At 39.6% G+C, this 19,610-nt stretch overlaps 1 protein-coding gene across 3 annotated transcripts in view; it reads right to left on the bottom strand.

Annotated features, from left to right (window-relative positions):
* The window catches only part of WWOX (WW domain containing oxidoreductase), a 575,077-nt gene that overhangs the window by 179,177 nt on the left and 376,290 nt on the right, over positions 1-19,610 (bottom strand). The window contains exon 9 of one of the 3 annotated variants that reach the window (XM_087971627.1): positions 18,608-18,843. The exons of the other annotated variants lie outside the window; for them this stretch is intronic. Coding sequence (XP_087827753.1) covers positions 18,811-18,843 — 33 coding nt within the window. The 3' untranslated portion in view covers positions 18,608-18,810. Of the gene's footprint in view, positions 1-18,607; positions 18,844-19,610 lie in introns of those variants that run through there. 3 annotated transcript variants of the gene reach the window in all.

Raw genomic sequence — 19,610 nt, 5'->3', positions numbered from 1 at the left:
ATGATTTTGCTGCTACCAAAGAAGCAAAAGCTGGCATCTGAGTAGCTCCTACAGTCGCTGGTTGGGTTGGGTTGGATTGGAAGGGAGAGGGGGGAAAAAAGCATCAATTCTCCTTCCTTTAGTCTAACTGCAGACATTTATCTTCTGAGCACTATTGGTAATGAAATAAGATTAACAGTGGTAAAGCTGAATGCTTTAAATTAGCAAAAGTGAACGTCAGGTTCAGAGGTTGGCCATTTTGTTTGGACTAGGTTCTGTCACCATCCACTCTCATTTTACAAGAGGGACTCTGTTTTAAAGCATATTGGTTGTGCCAAATTTGATTTTTAAAAGGATGTTTAATTAACGCTCTCCTCCTCCCCTCCCCCCCACCAAATGATTCCTTTCCTGAATTTCCATTTTATAAGCTGCTGTGAAAGGAAAGCCAATGGCTAGAGAGGAAAGGAAAGGAAAAGGAAAGCCAATGGCTAGAGAGAATCAGTACATTAAAAATTGTAAGATGTGCAGTATAAACTGGGATTATAAAGTCGGGTGAGGAACGCCTTTTGGGCACAGGGGAAAAAAAAACACCCTAAGTGTGCTGAGTTTTGAATCTTTTCAAATGATATCAATAGTCTGTCTTTGAGTTATAGTTATTCAAAAGGGTTGAAGAAACACATTTTGAAAATAAAATGGATGTTCTTTCATGGTTACTATTTTCCTTCCCTGCATGACAACATTGCTATGGGGCTCACTCGTTCTACAATGTGAAAACAGAAATCCTAGTCTATTGATTGGGAAAATATGTTATCTCTAAAAGGAGACACTTTGGGTTTTTTCAAGAGAGAGAGAATGCAAAACTAACAAAAGCTAAAAGAAAACATGCTTGTGCGTGTAATGAATTCTTTTATGGAGAAAGCTACACTTCAAGTTCATTACTGTGGCCTTTTTCAATGGAAATTTGCCTGGAGCCCTTTCAAGGGAAAAAAAACGAAATACTAAACAGAGCTTTTTATAGCAGACTTAAAAGAAACTGTAATGTGCAGGTATAAAGTGAGCGATCAGTTTGAAGGAGAAATGTACATTCCCTCCCCTCAGCTCAAGTTCTTGTTAGCATACACCATTATTATCTTTTCAGGGAATGTCAGAGCCTTTTCCGATAAATTCTCAGTTTTCATACATTTGGGAAGTGTATTTACAAGGATTTCAACAGCATCACGACAGCTGGTGAAAAAATAAGTTACTTTCTTCAAAGCTAAAAGATTTGGTAGGGTATGTGCATATGTGTGTGTATGTGTGAGCTGGGGTTCTTCAGCTGCAAAAGCTAGTGGCCTAAATATATCTCTGCTACACTCTGGGGCTTAATGAAAAAATAAATATATGCAATGCTTTAAGTAAATATGTACCCAGAACCAAGGGCTTTGAAATGGAAGTGTGCAGTGGGAACTCACAAACCTATTTCTATACAGATAATCCCGTAATGTCAACTGAAGCTGAATCCCAGAGCTAGGAGGATGCCTCCAACTATGCTTATGGTTGAAGACTAATGGTTAGAGTTGAACAGACATTTTAGGGTCCCAGGGCCACATCCGGCCCTTTGGCTGGGGTCTATGATAATTTGTTGCAGCCAACTCGCCACAGCCAACAGACTTTGGGCAGGGATGGGATTCTACTAGTTCGGACCTGTTCTATAGAATTAGTTGTTACAGTTTGGAGAACTGGCAAATCGTGCCCCTGGCTGCCCCCTCCCCTCTCGGCTGTCCCCTCCCTTCTGCACCCAGTCAGTCCTTATAGCGAATGTGGAATATTGCGCACATGCCCGACATCGCTGACTGCATTCTCCCCCCACCCAGTCACTCCTTAAGGTATTTCTTTTTTTTTTTGTTTCCTCCCTACGATCAGCTGTTCCGAGAATCAGCTGTGCCGGGATCCCCCTTGCTGTCTTACTGCTTCACCCAGGAAGCTTCCCTGAGGCCCAGGAAGCAAAAAGGACTGTGTGTGTGTGTGTGTGTGTGTGATGATGATGATGTGCCTCCCCTTGCTCCATTTTTTTGTCTTCCTGGGCCTCAGGAAAGTCTCCTGGGAACAAAAATGCCCCCCCCCCGGAGGCTTCCCTGAGGCCCAAAAATGGAGCGTGAGTGGGGCGTGTGCTGCAAAAGAGAAGCCATGTCCACCATGACTACATGGCCATACTTGCCTATCCACGCCCACTTAGCCATGCCCACAGAACCGGTTGTTAAAAATTTTGAATCCCACCCGACTTTGGAACAATTCACTATGGCCAACTCGCTATGGGCAAGAATTACACTATTACCAAAGAAATGGTGGACTTGAATCTGGATCTCTCTAGACAGGGTCCCCCCATTAGCTGTGGCAGCTCACTAGATGTTTTAGGAATTGACTTTTTTCTTTCTATCCTGCTCGTAGGATTATGTGGAGAAGGAGTGGGAGTAAAGAGTGCATTTATTTTGCCTTGAGACAGACGGACAGATAGACAGATGGAAAGATGGGGGGAGAGACATCTAGGATTCATCTACTCCAAATATTAAAACATTCAAGGTGACTTTGGCTTTAAATCTCTATTTATATCTTCCTTCTGAAGTATTTCAAGTTTCCTGTTTCACGTATATGGTGGGAAAAGAAGGCAAAAATGAAGTTGTGGGGCAAAGTATGGGTCTTAACCAGTGGAGGTCAACTAATACCCATGGATCTACACAATGTGAATTCCAGGAGATCGGTCCCAAAATCTACTTGCTCTTTCTAGTTTAGGAGGAGGACATGTTGTGAGTGAAGGTTCACGACTGTGTGTTTCCTGATTATTATTTATATTATGGGTGGGTTTATTTATCCTTTTTGAGGAGGGTTGCTTTCTTTGTTAGGCTGATTTTGGTGGGCAACCCCCCAGAACCTTCAAAAATGGACGATATACAAATCAGGTCTACCAGTAAGCATGTGAATATAGAAATAAATGCTCAGCGTGGAAACCATCTGAAGTTACTTGCTAGATGTCTGAAAATCCTTCCACTCCTATTTTGGTGACCCCCCAACATCTTCTTGTGCTGTCCACAATGTACTTCTCCAGCCTCTCTTACTTCCTGCCAGCTGACGTCCTTACCCCTTGAAGATTAATTTATTACTGTTTCACCCTTTACAACAGTGAACCTGCTTACTAGACAAAGACATCCTCTTTCAGACCCACACAGGGTTTGGTTTTGTTTTAACATGAGAGAGAGAGTGGGGGGAAGAGGAAAAAAGAGGAAGAGGCAGAAAGGAAGAGAGAGAGAGAGAGAGAGAAAAGAAGAGAGAGAGAAAGAAAGAGAGAGAGAGAGGGAGACAAAGGAAGAGAGAGAGGAAGAGAGGGGGGAAGAGGAAAGAAGAGAAAGTGATATGAAAAGAAAGATAAAGAATGGAAGAGACAGAAAAGAAGAGAGAGAGGAAGAGAGAGAAAGGAAGAGAGAGGGGGAAGAAGAAGAGAGAGAAAAGAAGAGAGAGAGAAAGAAAGGAAGAGGGGGGGAAGGGAGGGAGGGAGGGAGAATATGAAGCAGTTATAAAACCTTGGACACAGATTGCTGGCCATGCTTAACCGCAGCTTAATAACAAACCAAGCAAAGTGGAAAGCTTATATGCTGGTATTGCACTGTGAAGTTTTATATTTGCCTTTCAGGGACACTTTTTTTTTTAAAAAAAGGACACAATAATGGCTGGAGGGAAGTAAGATACCAATAAGCCATAATCAATTTCACTCTTTATCGCGTTGTCTAACAACAATGTAGAATATCTATTTTACCAGACCAAGCATGGTATCATTCAATTTTTTATTTTTTTTAAAAAAATGAGCAAGGTTTCTATATCTAACGTCTCCACGGAAAACCTATCAGGTCAGAAATAATCAACCTTCTAACCTTCATGCTCTGGGGAGAGTCACCAGTGAGCTATAGATAGCAAAGAAGGTAAAATTCTTAGCAGCCGAGTTCCAATGACAGAGTGTCAAGTGAACAAGCAGCCTTTTTCTTCTCAAGATGGATAAAATGTATGTGAAAGCAACCCATTACTATTGCTATTACAAATTCCAACTTGGCCCAGAGACTGCAGGAATGGGATCAGAGCAAGAATGATGGGTTAAGACTTTAAGATTCTTCTTCACCATCTTGGAATGCTTAGGAGTAAGATGACAACATCTACTACTCTAAAGAAGATTCCTGAGCCAGGAAATTTGGCGCTGGGGACAGTGATGTCAAAATGAGAGAAGCAATTGGATGATCATAGCCCCTTGCCCTTTTTGTGCATATGGGATCCTAGCAGCAGTTATTATATGTAGAATGATATATCTATCGGTTTTACTATGTTTTCCTTTTATTATGCCCAATAAAAATAGTTCTGGTTGAAATTCAATTTTTTGTTTTATTATTTCTTCCAGCCAAATTTGAATCTTATTCTAACGTTTTCTGACTTCTGGGCAGGTCTACCACATATGAAAGTATGTACCCCTTTCTTTCTTGCATTTCCAGCATTCCGGATTTTGATTTACAAACATTTTTGCCGGCTAAGGGGGGTGGGGGTGGTAGATGCCCCTTGGCCTTTGTATGTGTGCAGTGCAAGCAATACATGTTAAAAAAAAAAAGGTGGGGTATTTTGATGTATTTCTGTCCTTGAACTGTCCAATCTTTGATTCCACAAGCTCCCAACGTCTTTGCATTGCTAGGATTCATACATTTCTGTCTCCCACTTCAATACTTTGTGGGTAAAAACTAGAAAGCACAGAAACAAAAGATTTGGACAAGCTAACAGTTAGTAGTCTGCTTTCTCTAACATCTCACATAACTTTAGAATTTGTTGAAGTCATTTGTTGATGATGGCCCTGAGTGTTAATGATGTCAAGAAGGTATTAGAAGAGAAGATCATGCCTTTAGCAACTCATTTGCCCAAGATTTGATTTCATATTTGGTTGGAAGTAATGTAAGTTTTTGGATGAGGGGAGAGGATAGGAAAAGATAATACATTTGGTGAAAAAGATGCAACTTTTCTATATTAGAAACTATTAAGATACTTCAAAAGTATATATTTCCAAAAGTCACTGAAGGGAAGAATCAGAGAAGGAAAGTTGTGGCGTCTATTAGCAAATCTGTATAGCTGAGAACCTTTTCTCTAAATGTGCTGTATTCCTTTTAATTTCCCAGAGTCCTGGACTAAAGTCTTCTGAACTGATGGTATTCATGTTTCCATAGTTTTATCACAAAGGAGAAGAAGGAATTTCCATTGCTGGAAAACTGCCCAGTTCAGTTCAAGAGATGAACTCACAAACACAGCATAGTTTACATGGTGTCAATGTTCTTCATGATAAAAAGAGAGGGAAGGAGAGGGAGAGAGGGGGAGGGAGGGAGGGAGAATATGCAATAGAGGGCTCAAAGGAAGTCCACTCAGCTCATTCATTCTTCTAGCAGAAAAACAAAATTAGATTGGAATATGAATATGAGTTACAGTAAGTATTTGCTTAGTAGAAAGAAAAATGAAATTATCTACATGATCTCACAACAACCACCCACTTCTCACTGGCATGTGGATCTTTACTTTAGGCACTCTTATCTTCTGAAAATCTAATAGTACTAATAATGGTGATAGTAGAAGTAATAGTAGTAGTAATGGAATATTCACTGCTGTGCAAATATGAAAAGATATTACTAAAAAAGTCAGCAACAGAAGAAGGATTCATAAACAAAAGGATTTTCAGGACTGAAGAATGAGACTAAATTGCCAGTGTTGGTCTGATTTTCCCACCATGCTATGGTCTCCTTTCCTTCACACTGTTCTACTGAATATCACAAGTGTCTTGGTTGACCAAGCACAGAAGCCACAAGCCATGGTTTACAGACCATATAAGTTTACCTAACAAGCTAAGCTTTTAAATAGGCAAACGGCAAAGCATCAGGGAGCACTTTATGATAGCCCTACCTTGACCTCTTGGCTTGACCTGCTGTTGTGGCCCGCCGGAGGCTGACAGAGCTGGCAGCACAGTCGGACAGCAGTGAGGACCTGGGCCAGTCTTGGAGGCTGAGGAGGGCTCGGATGAGGGCTCTGCATCGGAGGCAGGGATGGGGCTAGGGCAGGCTGGCAGTCATCAGCTGCCTTCAGACTCAGACAGCAGTGAGGCGGGGGAGTTTCTGGAACTGGTTCCCAGCCGGCGCATGCACAGGGTTACCAGAAGACAAGAGCAATTAAGAAAGCAGGGTCAACTCAGGAGAAAGGCCACACCTCGGAGATGACCGGCTCCTCCCATGGGACATAAAAGAGGAGCAAATAGGATGTGAGCTTTTGCAGAAAGCAATTAGTTTGTCTGGTCGATTCAAGCTTTGAAAAGTTCTGTTTGACTCTGTGTCGAGTTTGGTCTTGCCCTGCATTTGGCAATTAGTTCTCTGGCAGCATTCCAAGTGCGATAAGGTGGGTGTTTATAAACATCCCCCTGCAGGCTGTGAATGAACGTAATTCACAGCCATGGAAATAAAAGATTTTGCTGGGACTAAGACTGTGTTTTATGCTTTCTAAGGAAGCCTAGGTCAGAACACCTGCCCGACTAATAAGTCTTAGACTATGTATTTATATGCCACCCAGAGTTCCTTTTCAGAGCGAGATGGGCAGCATATAAATTTAATAAATAAATAGACAAACAAACCCTATTTATGTCCTCGTGGACCTTAATCTTTTTCTCCAGAAGATATCCCTACTCTGTCTGAAGTCACGTTATCAGATACTCAGGGTATCAGTTTCCCCGGGGTTCAGCCTGATCCCCGACTCTGACATATTTTGCACCTCAAGGTGGCTCTATCAATTCCCCCTGCACCCTCTCTACACCAGCAAGGGTCTGCATCTCTATTGCACATGCGAGTTTTCAAAGCTCTTCACGTACCTTTCTGCAGTAATCCTTCAAACAACCCTGTATAATAGATGAGTAATATTATCTCTGTGTTACAGACACAGTAGGGGGAGAAAAAGCTGGAGATGAGAGGAAAGAGCTTGCCTAAGGCAACTAAGTGAGTTCACAGCAGGGACAAGATTTGAATGTGGGGTCCCAGAACTCAGCCATTTAGCAAGAATACTATTCTACTTCTCCGTTGCCAGGTATTTTGCAAAAATAAATAAATAAATGTTATTCTTCATCAAGCTTTATTTGAACGCAACTCCTTGGCTTAAGGTCCAAGGAGTTGCATTCTGCTTTTTATCTGGGAGTAATGATAAAATCATCACCAGGATATACAACTATGTAAATTACAGTATTTTCATAGCAACCTTTAATAAGTACTAAGCAGTTCAATCACATCTCTTTACTGCGCAGAAAATGCCAGTTCTTAAAGCAGTCATCTCATTTCTCCAAACCATTAATCACTCAAACTGTGACAAATATTTAGCTCAGGTCTATTTCATTTGTGCCTGTGTTTTTTTTTTTACACAATACATTTTTGCAATTAGTGCCTTGTCTGAAGAATCAAATAAAGATAGGTAGGTAGGTAGGTAGGTAGGTAGGTAGATAGATAGATAGATAGATAGATAGATAGATAGATAGATAGATAATAAATAGATAGAAACACAGACAGACAGATGGATAGGTAGGTAACTAGGTAGGTTGGTGGTAGGTAAGTAGTTAGGTAGGAAGGTGGATGGATGGATGGATATTAGAAGTATAGTATCTCAAAAAGATTACTGATTCATTCCTTTGCGTAACCTCTCAGCTAAAAGACTTAAGAGAAAGAAAGGCACAAAAGTTGGTTGCAAATGTGCATTTCCGGAACAAGGAAAGAAAATTCTTCCATCCATTTAGAAGCCATTTAAAAGCAAGAAACAAAGCTGCTAACCCATTATGACAAAATGGTTTCTTCTAGGATTTGGGAGTTAGGAAACACAGAAAGAATGCTAAGAAACAGTCCTCAAGTCATTTAACTAATGCTACAAGAATTCAGTCCAAAACTAGAATAGAGAACTCCGGTGGAGAATTCAAAGATCAGCAGGCAATGAAGAGCAGAGAAGAAATAAATACCGAGCTGAGAGTACAGAAGTGTCAAGAACAGGCAACCAGAATGCAACCCAGAAGAAGCAGGCTAAGGTTTCCTATGAACAAAAGGTTTCATAGGCCTATCTTTAGGAACAGAAACACACTACCAATAAAATACCCACCAGTCCATATTTGTAGAAGATAATCCCACCAAGATGCCTTATGAAAAACAGAGTTGTTGGAAGAGGTCAACTAAGTGAAGGTTAGCTAACTTGCTTTCATAGGAGAAAACCACCAACTATACAGTGCTTGGTTGCATGGTTTATTGGTATTATTTGTGTCAAACTATGTCATCTGGGTTATAATGCAGCTTAATCCTGTGTGCCCTGATGCCTTTTCAAATGATGAAAAGCTGACAGTTTTGTACAGCTTTATATAATTACACAAATGATGTAAAGTTGATGCTTAGGCAAATAACCTAAATGAATGCAAAAGAAATGAATTACATAAATGAGAATTTGATCGTTAAATTTTAACAAACAGCCCTTTGCCCCCATGATCAAAAGGCCAGGATTAAATCAAGGTGTTGCTTTAATATTCCAGGTTGAAGCATCCCTGATGGGAGGAAATAAGTCATATTTATGCTGCTTTGGAAAGGCATCATAGAAATTTAACAACATTTTAAAACACAAAGAAAACGTCATTTAATAAAAAGGGAATATTGAGAGATAAAGAAACACTGGAACTGTCAGAGAAAGAACCACATTTTTCAGTGGATTATCAATCCCAAAACTGCCTCTGATTAGGATTTGGATTGGGAGGAAACTACCTGAGAATTGTAGTGGTGTGGTCTACAATGGGAACCTGGGAAAAACATCCCAGAAGAAGTGAGTAATGTTCTTGAATGCTTCTTATAAAGCTGCTTAGAGGCAGATATCAAGAGTTATGTTTGAGTCAAGATAATATTTATTAGTGCACACATGAATTGGAGTAAGATGGAACTGGGAGAGGGAATCGAAGTAGGTAGGTAACTAATTTGCAATTGGGAAAGCTTCATTGTATTAGATGCAGGGGTGGGATGCAAATATTTTTACTACCAGTTCTGTGGGCATGGCTAGGTGGGCGTGGTCATCTGACTGGGTGGGTGTTTTCTTCTTCTTCTTCTTCTTCTTCTTCTTCTTCTTCTTCTTCTTCTTCTTCTTCTTCTTCTTCTTCTTCTTCTTCTTCTTCTTCTTCTTCTTCTTCTTCTTCCTCCTCCTCCTCCTCCTCCTCCTCCTCCTCCTCCTCCTCCCCCTCCCCGCGCTCCATTTTTTTGCCTCCTGGGAAAAACAGTAAGACAGCAAGGGGGATTCCGGCACAGCTGATCATCAGAACAGCTGATCGTTGGGAGAAAAAGAAAAAAAAAACCAGTTCAGTCGAATGGTAACATTTTTTACTACCGGTTCACTTGAACTGGGCCAAACCGGTAGAATACCACCACTGCTAAGATGGTGTCATAGAAGATACATCTTTGACAGAATCCTTCTTCCATTGAAAGCAAAAGTCCATAAACTCAAAAATTTAGGCAATGTCACTTAAAAATGATTTCACTGGGTCAGGCCTTTCCACAGTCCTACAAAACAAAAACAATTAACCAAAAGGCACTGCTTTCCTAAAAAGTATGCCCAAACAGCAGTTTCTTGTAAGGAAGTATGGAATTCCATCCATCTCCTTGCGAACCAATCACTTCATGATCCTTTCATTCTATGAAACTCTGTGGCTATGCTATTTGTGAACATAAAGCAGCTTAGGGAGACCAGGAGGGCACAACATTCTTTGTCCTCTATGCAACATTTATGATACAGGATCATGATCATCTACAATCCCAAGAAAGGACAATAAAATGTGATCATATTTCTATAAAGCACTAAATCATTTATAAATAGGGGAAGGGTTATGGTTGCTGAAACGATTTTAATGTGAGATATTTCTCCTGCATGTAATGGCCTAAATGTTCACCTTCTGAGACATGTATGTATGAATGTGTGTATGTATGTATGTATGTATGTATACACACACACACACACACACACACACACACTACTGAATTGTACCAAGTTCTTACCTAAAAATTCAAAATGCCCACAATTAATCACATGATAATGCCATAATTTATACTGGACCAGGAGACTAGATACATTTCTAAGATAGGGGCATAAGGATGGATGTGAGTAATGTGCCCAATGATAGAGAATTTTGGAGCTTAAGCAGGTATCGGATGGAACAGAAAGAATTATTTAAAAGTTACAAATTCCAGGTAAATTGGAATTTGTGCCTTAGTTATATTAACTGCTGCTTCATATCTGAATCTAGTATTACATTCTGAGGACCAAACCCTTGTGAAATTCAGATATTTGATTTTTACAGGCCGTTTGATCAAATCTCTGAACCAAGTCAACTTTCCAAATCAGATTGATTGTTCAGATGGAACTGTCAAATTGAACGTCTCCAAATTGTTTAGCAGCTCAGAACACAACCCCTAGGGTTTTTATTTTTTTATTTTTTTGAGAAGCCAAATACATTTCAGAACCAAGCCAAACTTTGGGTATTTAGAAGGAGAGCCGACTCATGTACAACTGCTAAAAGGGTGTATGATGACTCACAGAGGCCAAGTGTGTGTGGCTGGGTGGTCACAGCCATCTGATTGCAGCCAGGTGGGCGTGGCTGGATCAGCATGGCCAGGTCAGCGTGGAGAACTAGGTGTACATTGGCCACACATCCAGTTGGCTGTGTGGAGCAGGCCACGCCCACCCAGCAACCCCAAGTCATCTGGGCCGAGTGGGGTGCACCTAGTTCTCCGCGCTGACCTGGCCAGGCCAACTCAGCCAAGCCCACCTGTCTGCAATCAGATGTCCACACCCAGCCATCCATAGCCACCTGGCCCCGTGAGTCTTCCCATTCCACCACTGAAAGGATAAAAGTTGAAGCTGTATCGAAGGTTACTTATATTTAATGAAGCACTGCAGACTTGCTGTGTGGCCTCCTGGAATCAGTGGCCAGCAGGTATTTAGCGACCTTCCTCTCATTAGTGACCTTCCTCTCATAGCACAGAACACTGTGCTATTTTAAAAAAAAAACCTCAGTCTGTTTTGGGATGATTTTATGGCACTCCGTTTTAATAATGGTTTAACTGCTGCTGCTATTTTAATGCTGCTTAGTGCTGTGGTTTGCTGTTTTATAGCTTGTGCTCTTCTACTGTTATTTAATCAAAAGCTTTCTAAATAGCTCTGGAAAGGTAAGCATCCTAAAATGGAGAACACCACTCATTTAATGCTTGGATTTGCCCGGCGTGTTGAAAATCAGGTTCTAAACATGGGAAAGGGCCAAGGGAAAGAGGGGTGAGTCTTAGAAGCATCTGAAAGGATGAAGGTACCCAGTTTCCCTTTATAAAAGTAAAGGTTCCCCTTGCACATACATGCTAGTCATTTCCAGCTCTAGGGAGTGGTGCTCATCTCCGTTACAAAGCCAAAGAGCCAGTGCTGTCTGAAGACATCTCCGTGGTCATGTGGCCAGCATGACCAAACACTGAAGGCACACAGGACATTGTTACCTTCCCTCCAAAGTGGTCCTTATTTTTCTACTTGCATTTTTACATGCTTTTAAACTGCTAGGTTGGCAGAAACTGGGCAAGTAACGGGAGCTCACTCCGTTACACGGCGCTAGGGATTCGAACCGCCAAACTTCCAACTTTTCTGATCGACAAGCTCAGCGTCCCTTGATAACTCACCAAAATAAAGGCTCTGTTTCTGAAGGCTGTGGAAGAGATGCTGGTAAGGTATGTTTTGGGCAGGTTTTTTTTTTTTTTGAACAAATTTTATTAATTTTTAAAGACATACAAAACATAAATACACAAAAACACAAAACATAAAAACATAAAAAATCTCTTTTCTGAAAGTTGCTTGGTCCCGGCTTAAAACTCTTGGTACAGACACAAATTCAAATTCATATTCATTTTACATACCATTTCATATCTTTTTAACATTTTCAATTTTCTATATAGCTTCTCCTCTCTTTTAAATTCTCTCAATTTTATTTTATTTATCTCCTCTCAATTCAAATCATAATATTTATTATTCTTTGTCTGTTCTATTTCCAGCTATCCATTTATCTTTCTTCTTTGAAAAAAAAAACTTCTCCTATACACTAAATGGAGTATGATGCCTTTATCTCTTTCCCCTATCTTTATAATACTTAATATAAAACACATAACTTTCATTGGGATTCTGTCTGGTACATTCTAAAATTATACTATATTATCAAAACCAATACAAATCTATTCATTAATATTGATATTCATTTATATCTTTAACATTTAACACATTACTTTTCAGTTAAATCACATACTTTTATGGGAGCACCTATTTTCCATAGTTTTTTGCATTTTTTTCTTAAAGAATGTTGTATTTCTTCCATGGTGGGAATCTAGAGTTATTTCCCCCCCCCCCCCCAAGAAACTGGGAATGGATACCTGTCAGAACGGACATCAATCAAAGATGTAACTAAACTGAAACATTTCATATTTCCCCAACAATTTATGCTCAGCTTGATTTATGAACTGGCTTAATTCATTGGGGGGGGGGGGGGCAATGCGCTGAGCCTAATTATCAGCATTTGCAGCCTGCTTTGGTTTTATAGATCAAATAAAAGCACAGAGGCTTACAGCAATGGGAGATTCTGTGCGCATGGCATGTGATGCACAGTGTTGACGCTATGAAATATGTCTCCTTCTTTGACACTCCTGTAATAGTGATGCTCTTCAGTTTCCTTGTATCCACGGGGTTTATGGTCCATAAAGTTTAATAACAAATTTAACAGCTGAACAGTGAACACGCCGTGGTAAGAGGTGGTTTGTCATATATAAAAACAGGACCTGGGAAGCAGCAGAGACCAGCCTGTTTTCATCCTTGTTCATAGAAAGATAGCATGAGAAAAGGTCACACTTAAGACCAGTGAACAATTTCAAACTATTAAACAAGCAGAGAGCAGGGACACCTTTGTGTTAAACCACTGGATCTTTGACCAGGCATGGTGGGGACGGACAAAATTTTAGCTAGTAGTGCTGGCAGAAGGCAGAGGCCACTGCAGATTCTGAGCAGAGGAACTAGTATTTTAGGAAGGGAAAATACTTTAGGAAGGGAAGGAAAGGAAAACTTATCTCAAAGTTTCGGCCATTTTCCCACCCTGTCTGGTTGGCTGATTTTTGTTTTGTTTTGTTTATTTAGAGTCTGGAAAAATCATTATTTCTGCAAACTGGAATGCATCTTTACACCTGTATAGAATGTCTGCTTATACCTGTATCTGAGCTTTCTGTGTATCCAGCTTCATTTAACACGACAAACTTATAACTACAGAGTAATTTTAGAGGCATTTCTAAATAAAAAAAGCATTGGAAATAAAGGGTGGAATTATTGCAGAGGAAGATTTTGGCCAGCTGACCAACTGAAGTTATAAGTCACTCTATTTGGGGATATAGTGACTGAGAAATTAAAGGGAAAACTATGGAAGGTTTTACAATAAGAATGAAAAGCTTGTACAGGAGATGAGCATAGTCAGAGAAGAACCTAAAAAGGCCATAATGTCAGTGTTCCAACTAACAAACTCCAACTAACTAACTCCAACTCCTACTAGTTGGATAATTTTGGATGGTTGTGAACATATGAAGTTAGGATAAGATAAGACTAAATATACACTGTTCTGTCTTTGGCCTGGAAGACCTTTCAATATTAATATGATTTTTCCTTGTCTTCTGAATCTAAAAACAACCATTATCATATTATTCCCAAGGAAGTCCAAGTTCAGTTTAAATTATAATGCAGTCCTGAATGTATGAATCTGAAGATAAAGGTCGGACACATGTAGGGTTACCAGATATCTGAACAGACAAAGGAGGTCATGGACAATTGGAAAGGAGGACAAATTGGAACTGGGGGATAAGAAGGAGGACGCAGTACATGTTTAATTTTCATGGCATCTGTAACAAAAATTACAGCAGAAAAGCAGCAGAAAAAAAACCTATAAGTGTATGTAATTACCTTTTCCAACTTCAGAAAGACTGTAGCATTTTCACAACAAACTTATTGTAAAGAACATACTCTAGTGATCATCTAGAATCAATGAAGATGTTTTCACCGTAAAATTTCACCGTAAAAAGATATGATGAGTCACGTGATGTACAGTGATCATAGTTTTGAAGGAGGTGGACTGAAGCTGATTGCTGAAATAAGGAAATGTAAATGATATAAATGTAAGCTGTCAAGTCTGTCAACGGAGGAGGAAAAGAAAGAGGTAATTAATGTGCAAGGTCACAGTACCCGAAAGTTTGAATGACAACTGTTGTGAAAACAGTCCAGAAACAATAGCAAAATAAGATACTCAAAAGGCTGGACAATATTTTATGTTAGGCCTATGCTTGCTGGATGGAGGACAAGTAGACAAAACTGGAAGAGAAACAGAGGTGTCTTCCTGTGACTGCATATCTGATAACCCTAGACAGACGTGGTTTGCTGAAATAACTGAAAAGGTCATCTTACATAAGAGAAAAGTAAAGTCCTACACTTAGGCAAGAAAAACCAAAACTACACCTATAGATTGGGTGAAACCAGGCTCAATAGCAGTAACTGTGAGAGGGATCTTGGAGTCTTAGTGGACAACCAGCTAAATATGAGCCAGCCATGTGCAGCGGCAGCCAAAAAAGCTAATGCAACCCTAAGTTATATTAACAGAGGGATACAATCAAGATCAAGGGAGGGACTAATATCACTCTATAAAAGCCTTAGTAAGGCCACACCTAGAGTACTGCATCCAGTTTTGTTCACCACGTTATAAAAAAGATATTTGAGATGCTAGAAAAAGTACAGAGAACAACCACCAGGATGATTAGGGGACTGGAGACTAAAGCATATGATGAATGGTTACAGGAACTGGGCATGGCTAGTCTAGTGAAGAGAAGGACCAGGGGAGACAGGAGAGCATCTTCCAATATTTGAGGGGCTGCCACAGAGAGGAGGAAGAGGTCCAGCTATTCTCCAAAGCACCTGAAGGCCAGACAAGGAATAATGGATGGAAACTGAACAAGGAGATTTAACCTGGAAATAAGGAGAAACTTTCTGACAGTGAGAACAATCAACCAATGGAACTGCTTTTGCCTCCAGAAGTTGTGGGAGTGCCATCACTTGAGACTTTCAAGAAGAGACTGGACTACCATTTGTCATAAACGATGTAGGGTCTCCCGCTTGGGCAGGGGGTTGGACTAGATGACCTATAAGGTCCCTTCCAACTCTGACTATCTGTATCTGTAAAATACGGATCTTCTTTGCTAATGACCTAAGGGGAGCCCAGAAACTTCTCCTTTCTATACTGTCCAGATCTTCTATGAGCTGGTATGACGGTATCACATACGTGGAAGTATCTCCATTTCCATTAGCAATGGGAAAATAGTACAGTAGTCCTCAAGTTATGACCAAAATTGAGCCCAAAATCTATGTTGCTAGGTGAGAAATTTATTAAGTGACTTTTGGACATTTTAAAACTTTTCTTGCCCCATTTGTTAAGTGAGTCGCTGCAGTTGTTAAATTAGTAACACGGTTGTTAAGTGAATCTTAGCTTCTCCATTGAGTCTGCTTGACAGAAAGTGATCACATGACCCTGGGACACTGCAACTGTCATAAATGTGAGTCAGTTGTCAAGCATCCAAATGTAAATCACAAGACCAATGGGATGCCGAAATGGTCATAAAGGTGGAAAATGATCATAAGTCACTTTTTTCAGTGCTGTGGTAACTTTAAACGGTCACTAAGCGAGCTGTTGTAAGTCAAGGACTGTGTGATAATCCGGGGCATGGCACAATACAGTCAGATAATCAATAAGAGTCCCTTTAATAGCTCCAACTTTGCCCCCAATGTCCAGGTTATCTTCTGGCTGGAGAAAAACTCTCCCAGGAACAGCCTTTAACTGCAAGAATCAAGTCCAAAACATGGTCAACAAAAACTGTAACATTAAGTCAAATCAAGCCAAACTGAGGTAATTAGTTTGGCAGGGCAGGAGCAAGAACTCCAGACATAAAGGCATGGCAGAACTCACACTGTTGGGAAGAAGCCAGGAATAAAGATAAGCAACAACAACACAGGATAAAGTCACATTTGCTCCCAGCAGCTGCTGCAGTCAAAATTTAATTCCCAGGTGTGGCTAATGAAGGAAATCGGGGCCCTTTCCTCCCCTGTAAGCCACACAACCCACGTTGCTCTCCCTTCCATTCCTCCCTGCCTGCCCTAAACTGAAGAGGGGGTAGACCTGGGTCTTCCTCTGATCTCCTTCTCCCTTGTTCTATCTCTCCCCTGCTCTGCCCAGCCGGACTTTGCTCTTCCCCAGTCTCCTCCACAGCCAATGGAGCCACACTCTCCCTCCCCTCCCCTCCCCTCCCCTCCCTATCGTCTTCCTCCTTGGATTCAGAGTCTGACAGGGGCATGACAGACTGCCTGCCATTTTGTAAATCAGAAGAAAGAAACTGGACGATGTAAAGGTTAAGTAGTAGGAGTGTAAGTTACACATTCCAAAATTAGATGGTGTTCATTTTCTAGAACATTCGAGAAGCAAGAGTGGTTCCAGAAAGTATGATCTTTGACCTTTCTAAAGGGAGAAAAAGAGACACTGTTTTTACACTCTTGCTGAAAAAAAGAAATACTGTACAAATGTCATCCTTTTCTATTGTTAATGAAAGCCGACAAATCTCTCATGTGAATACTGTTAAATATGTCAGTTCCAACTATTCCTCTCTCAAAATGCCCTCAAAAAAGATCAGCTAAGTGGAGAAATATAAAAGAAATAAAATGCACAACCACAAAACTGGCTAGGGATTATAGGAAAAATACAACAGATTAAAAGATTTATTTTCTAATCCCCTTCTTGTAAATAAACATAAAGATTATAAAAAAAGACTGGGTTGCTTTAACATTTCCCCACTAGCAGTTTTTCAATGAATTCAACACATCACGTAATATCGGAGTAAATCTGTCTAAAAATGTTTTACAATTAAGTGCAAGATACTTCCACATGAACCAGTAAATTGAAACTTCTTCTCAGAGGAGCGACATAAAAGTCATTTTTATGGTTTTATTGTAATTTTAATAGGCAATTTCACAGGTAAACAGAAGTGTTTGAGCTCCATTCAATACTATGCAGCAGATTATGCTGCATTTCTAATGGCATCAACGCGCGCATCTACATGAGATGAAGAGGAATTACAAATGGGTCATTCTGTAATATAAATGGCAGTGTTTTATGAACGCATAACCACCCAGCTGACAAAGAAATGGAAGATTTATAGAACAGGAGGGCATTAATCTAGCATCTTAGGAAGTGTGAAGAAGGAAAGGGGGAAATTCTATAGCCTTCAGGCATTTAGACAGCAGTTTGACCTGGTTCATCTGGTTTTAGGCATTCTGAGAATATGTTCCAGCTGATGATCTTCAACCTGCATTTTGAAGAACTAGTTCAGCCACAGGGACAGGACCCTAGATAGGTTGAGAGTTGGGATGCCTAAATGTAAAACCAACAGTCTCAAGTACAGACCTCTTCCATCTGCTGCTATGTTGGCTAGTACCAGAAACATATACCAATAATGAGTTATTTTTTGGTCAACTACTAAAACAAAAAGGTAGTTTAAAGCTTGATCTAGATACAGAAGAGGGAGGAGGAGGAGGAGGAGGAACAGGAAGGGGAAGGGAGGGAGACAGGGAAGAAAGGAGAGAGGAGGAGGAGAAAAATAGACTATGTGTTAAATTAGCTTATAATTTCAGTTAGAGTCATACTCTGTTGCCCAGGGTTCCTAATACGTATCTCTAATTTAAAACATGATAGCAGTTCTTAGTATTTTTTTTAAAAAAATGATTTTATATATTCCATACTTCATAGGTAATTAGACATATTCCAAAACTATAATCTCCATGGCATTTTAGATTTCTAGTTTACTGTTTGGATTTTAATCTTATGCTTCTTTTCTTCTCCATTGTTTCCTATTTGTATTTTTTAAAAAGTGTCATCTTGCCCTCTCTTAATTCCTGGAAGTGGAAATAAGTTGAGTATGGGCCTGATTCCTGGGTATAAATTAGTGTTTTTCAAACATGACAACTTTAAGATGTCTGGTCTTTAACTCCCAGAATTCCCCCACTCAACATAACATTGTCAAGTTTGAAAAACACTGATGTAAATGATTCTACCAAATCACTTCAATGCTCCCAGGGACTCCCAGCCACTGAAGCAAAGTTGAATAGCATCCCGCTTCCAGTTACCGTTATGCCATCATACCTACAGGGAAGAGATTGAGGAAGGAAAGAATGGGACAGCAGACTTAAAACAATCAAGACACAGAAGGTAAATCTGTCAGCAAGAAATTACACAGGAAGAAATATTTCAAATAATCCCAAAAGAGTTGAACCTCAAGTGTAGAGTTCTAAAATTATAAAAGAAAAATAATAATGCTATAAAATGCTGGAATCACCAGTGTATAATAGTTTGTCTTTTACTTGGAAGACTTGTTTACAGTATTATATTTTCTCTTTGTCTTTTGCATCTAGAAGTCAACTTTATTGTATCAAGAAAACCCCAAATCAATTTAAATTACAGGCATATTTACTTACGTTGCAACAAGGAAGAATTGTATACACATGCACAATACCCACACATAGAGTATACTGTGCATGGAACGACATTTCAAAAACAATTCTGCCTTAAATCACAGCTATTTAGAGATATCATTTACATATAAACTTATTTTGATGATACTGCATGCCATGTGGCAGGATCTCATCAGAAAACTAAGTACCATTTGGAAGACAGGGAAGAAGTATCTGCAAAAAAAAATCAAGCTGTGTTTTGTATTAAAATAGAAAATGTTTGTGTTACTCTGGGAATACAGTTGGTAAAGAAAATAAGAAAGAACAGTTTTTATTGTAATAGGGTTCCTGACTGCTTAAATCCTATTCCAACAACTTAACCATGGTAGGGGAATTGGACCTCAGAGCATTTAAGTAGGACGGAGAAGATGAAAAGAAAGAAATGTACAGGCCTGAATAAAATTCATATTCATTCCCTCTGCATGAGAATTTTGCCAAGTTTTTGGAGTTACTCCAAAATAGACAATAGTGTTTTGCAAGCTAAGCACGCCTCACTGGAACAGATCCTGATCTTGGGAAAGACCATCGTCCCTGTCCTATTGTCCCCATTTAATTGTCCATATTTTCTGTATTCTTACTCATGTTTATACTTATACCTATTATTTTGTAAGTGATTGACAAATAAAATAACTAACTAACTAACTAACTAACTAACTTACCAAATAAATAAATAAATAAATAAATAAATAAATAAATAAATAAATAAATAAATAAATAAATAAATAAATAAATAAATAAATAAATAAATAAATAAATAAATAAATAAATAAATAAATAAATAAATGAATGAATAAATAAATAAATGAAAGGTGACAGCAGAGGATGAGATGGTTAGATAGTGTCATTGACACAATGAATGTGAATTGGAGCACAATCTGGGAGACAGCGGAGGATGCGGTGGGGACTGGTGTGCTGTGGTCCATGAGTCGAACATAAATTAG

Source organism: Notechis scutatus, chromosome 9, assembly GCF_049901735.1.
Source record: "Notechis scutatus isolate UNSWTSFEM ecotype Mainland chromosome 9, rNotScu1.2, whole genome shotgun sequence".
NCBI classification, from domain to species: domain Eukaryota; kingdom Metazoa; phylum Chordata; class Lepidosauria; order Squamata; family Elapidae; genus Notechis; species Notechis scutatus.
The sequence above is the reverse complement of the archived record's forward strand: the minus strand, read 5'-3'. Positions and strand labels throughout refer to the sequence as shown.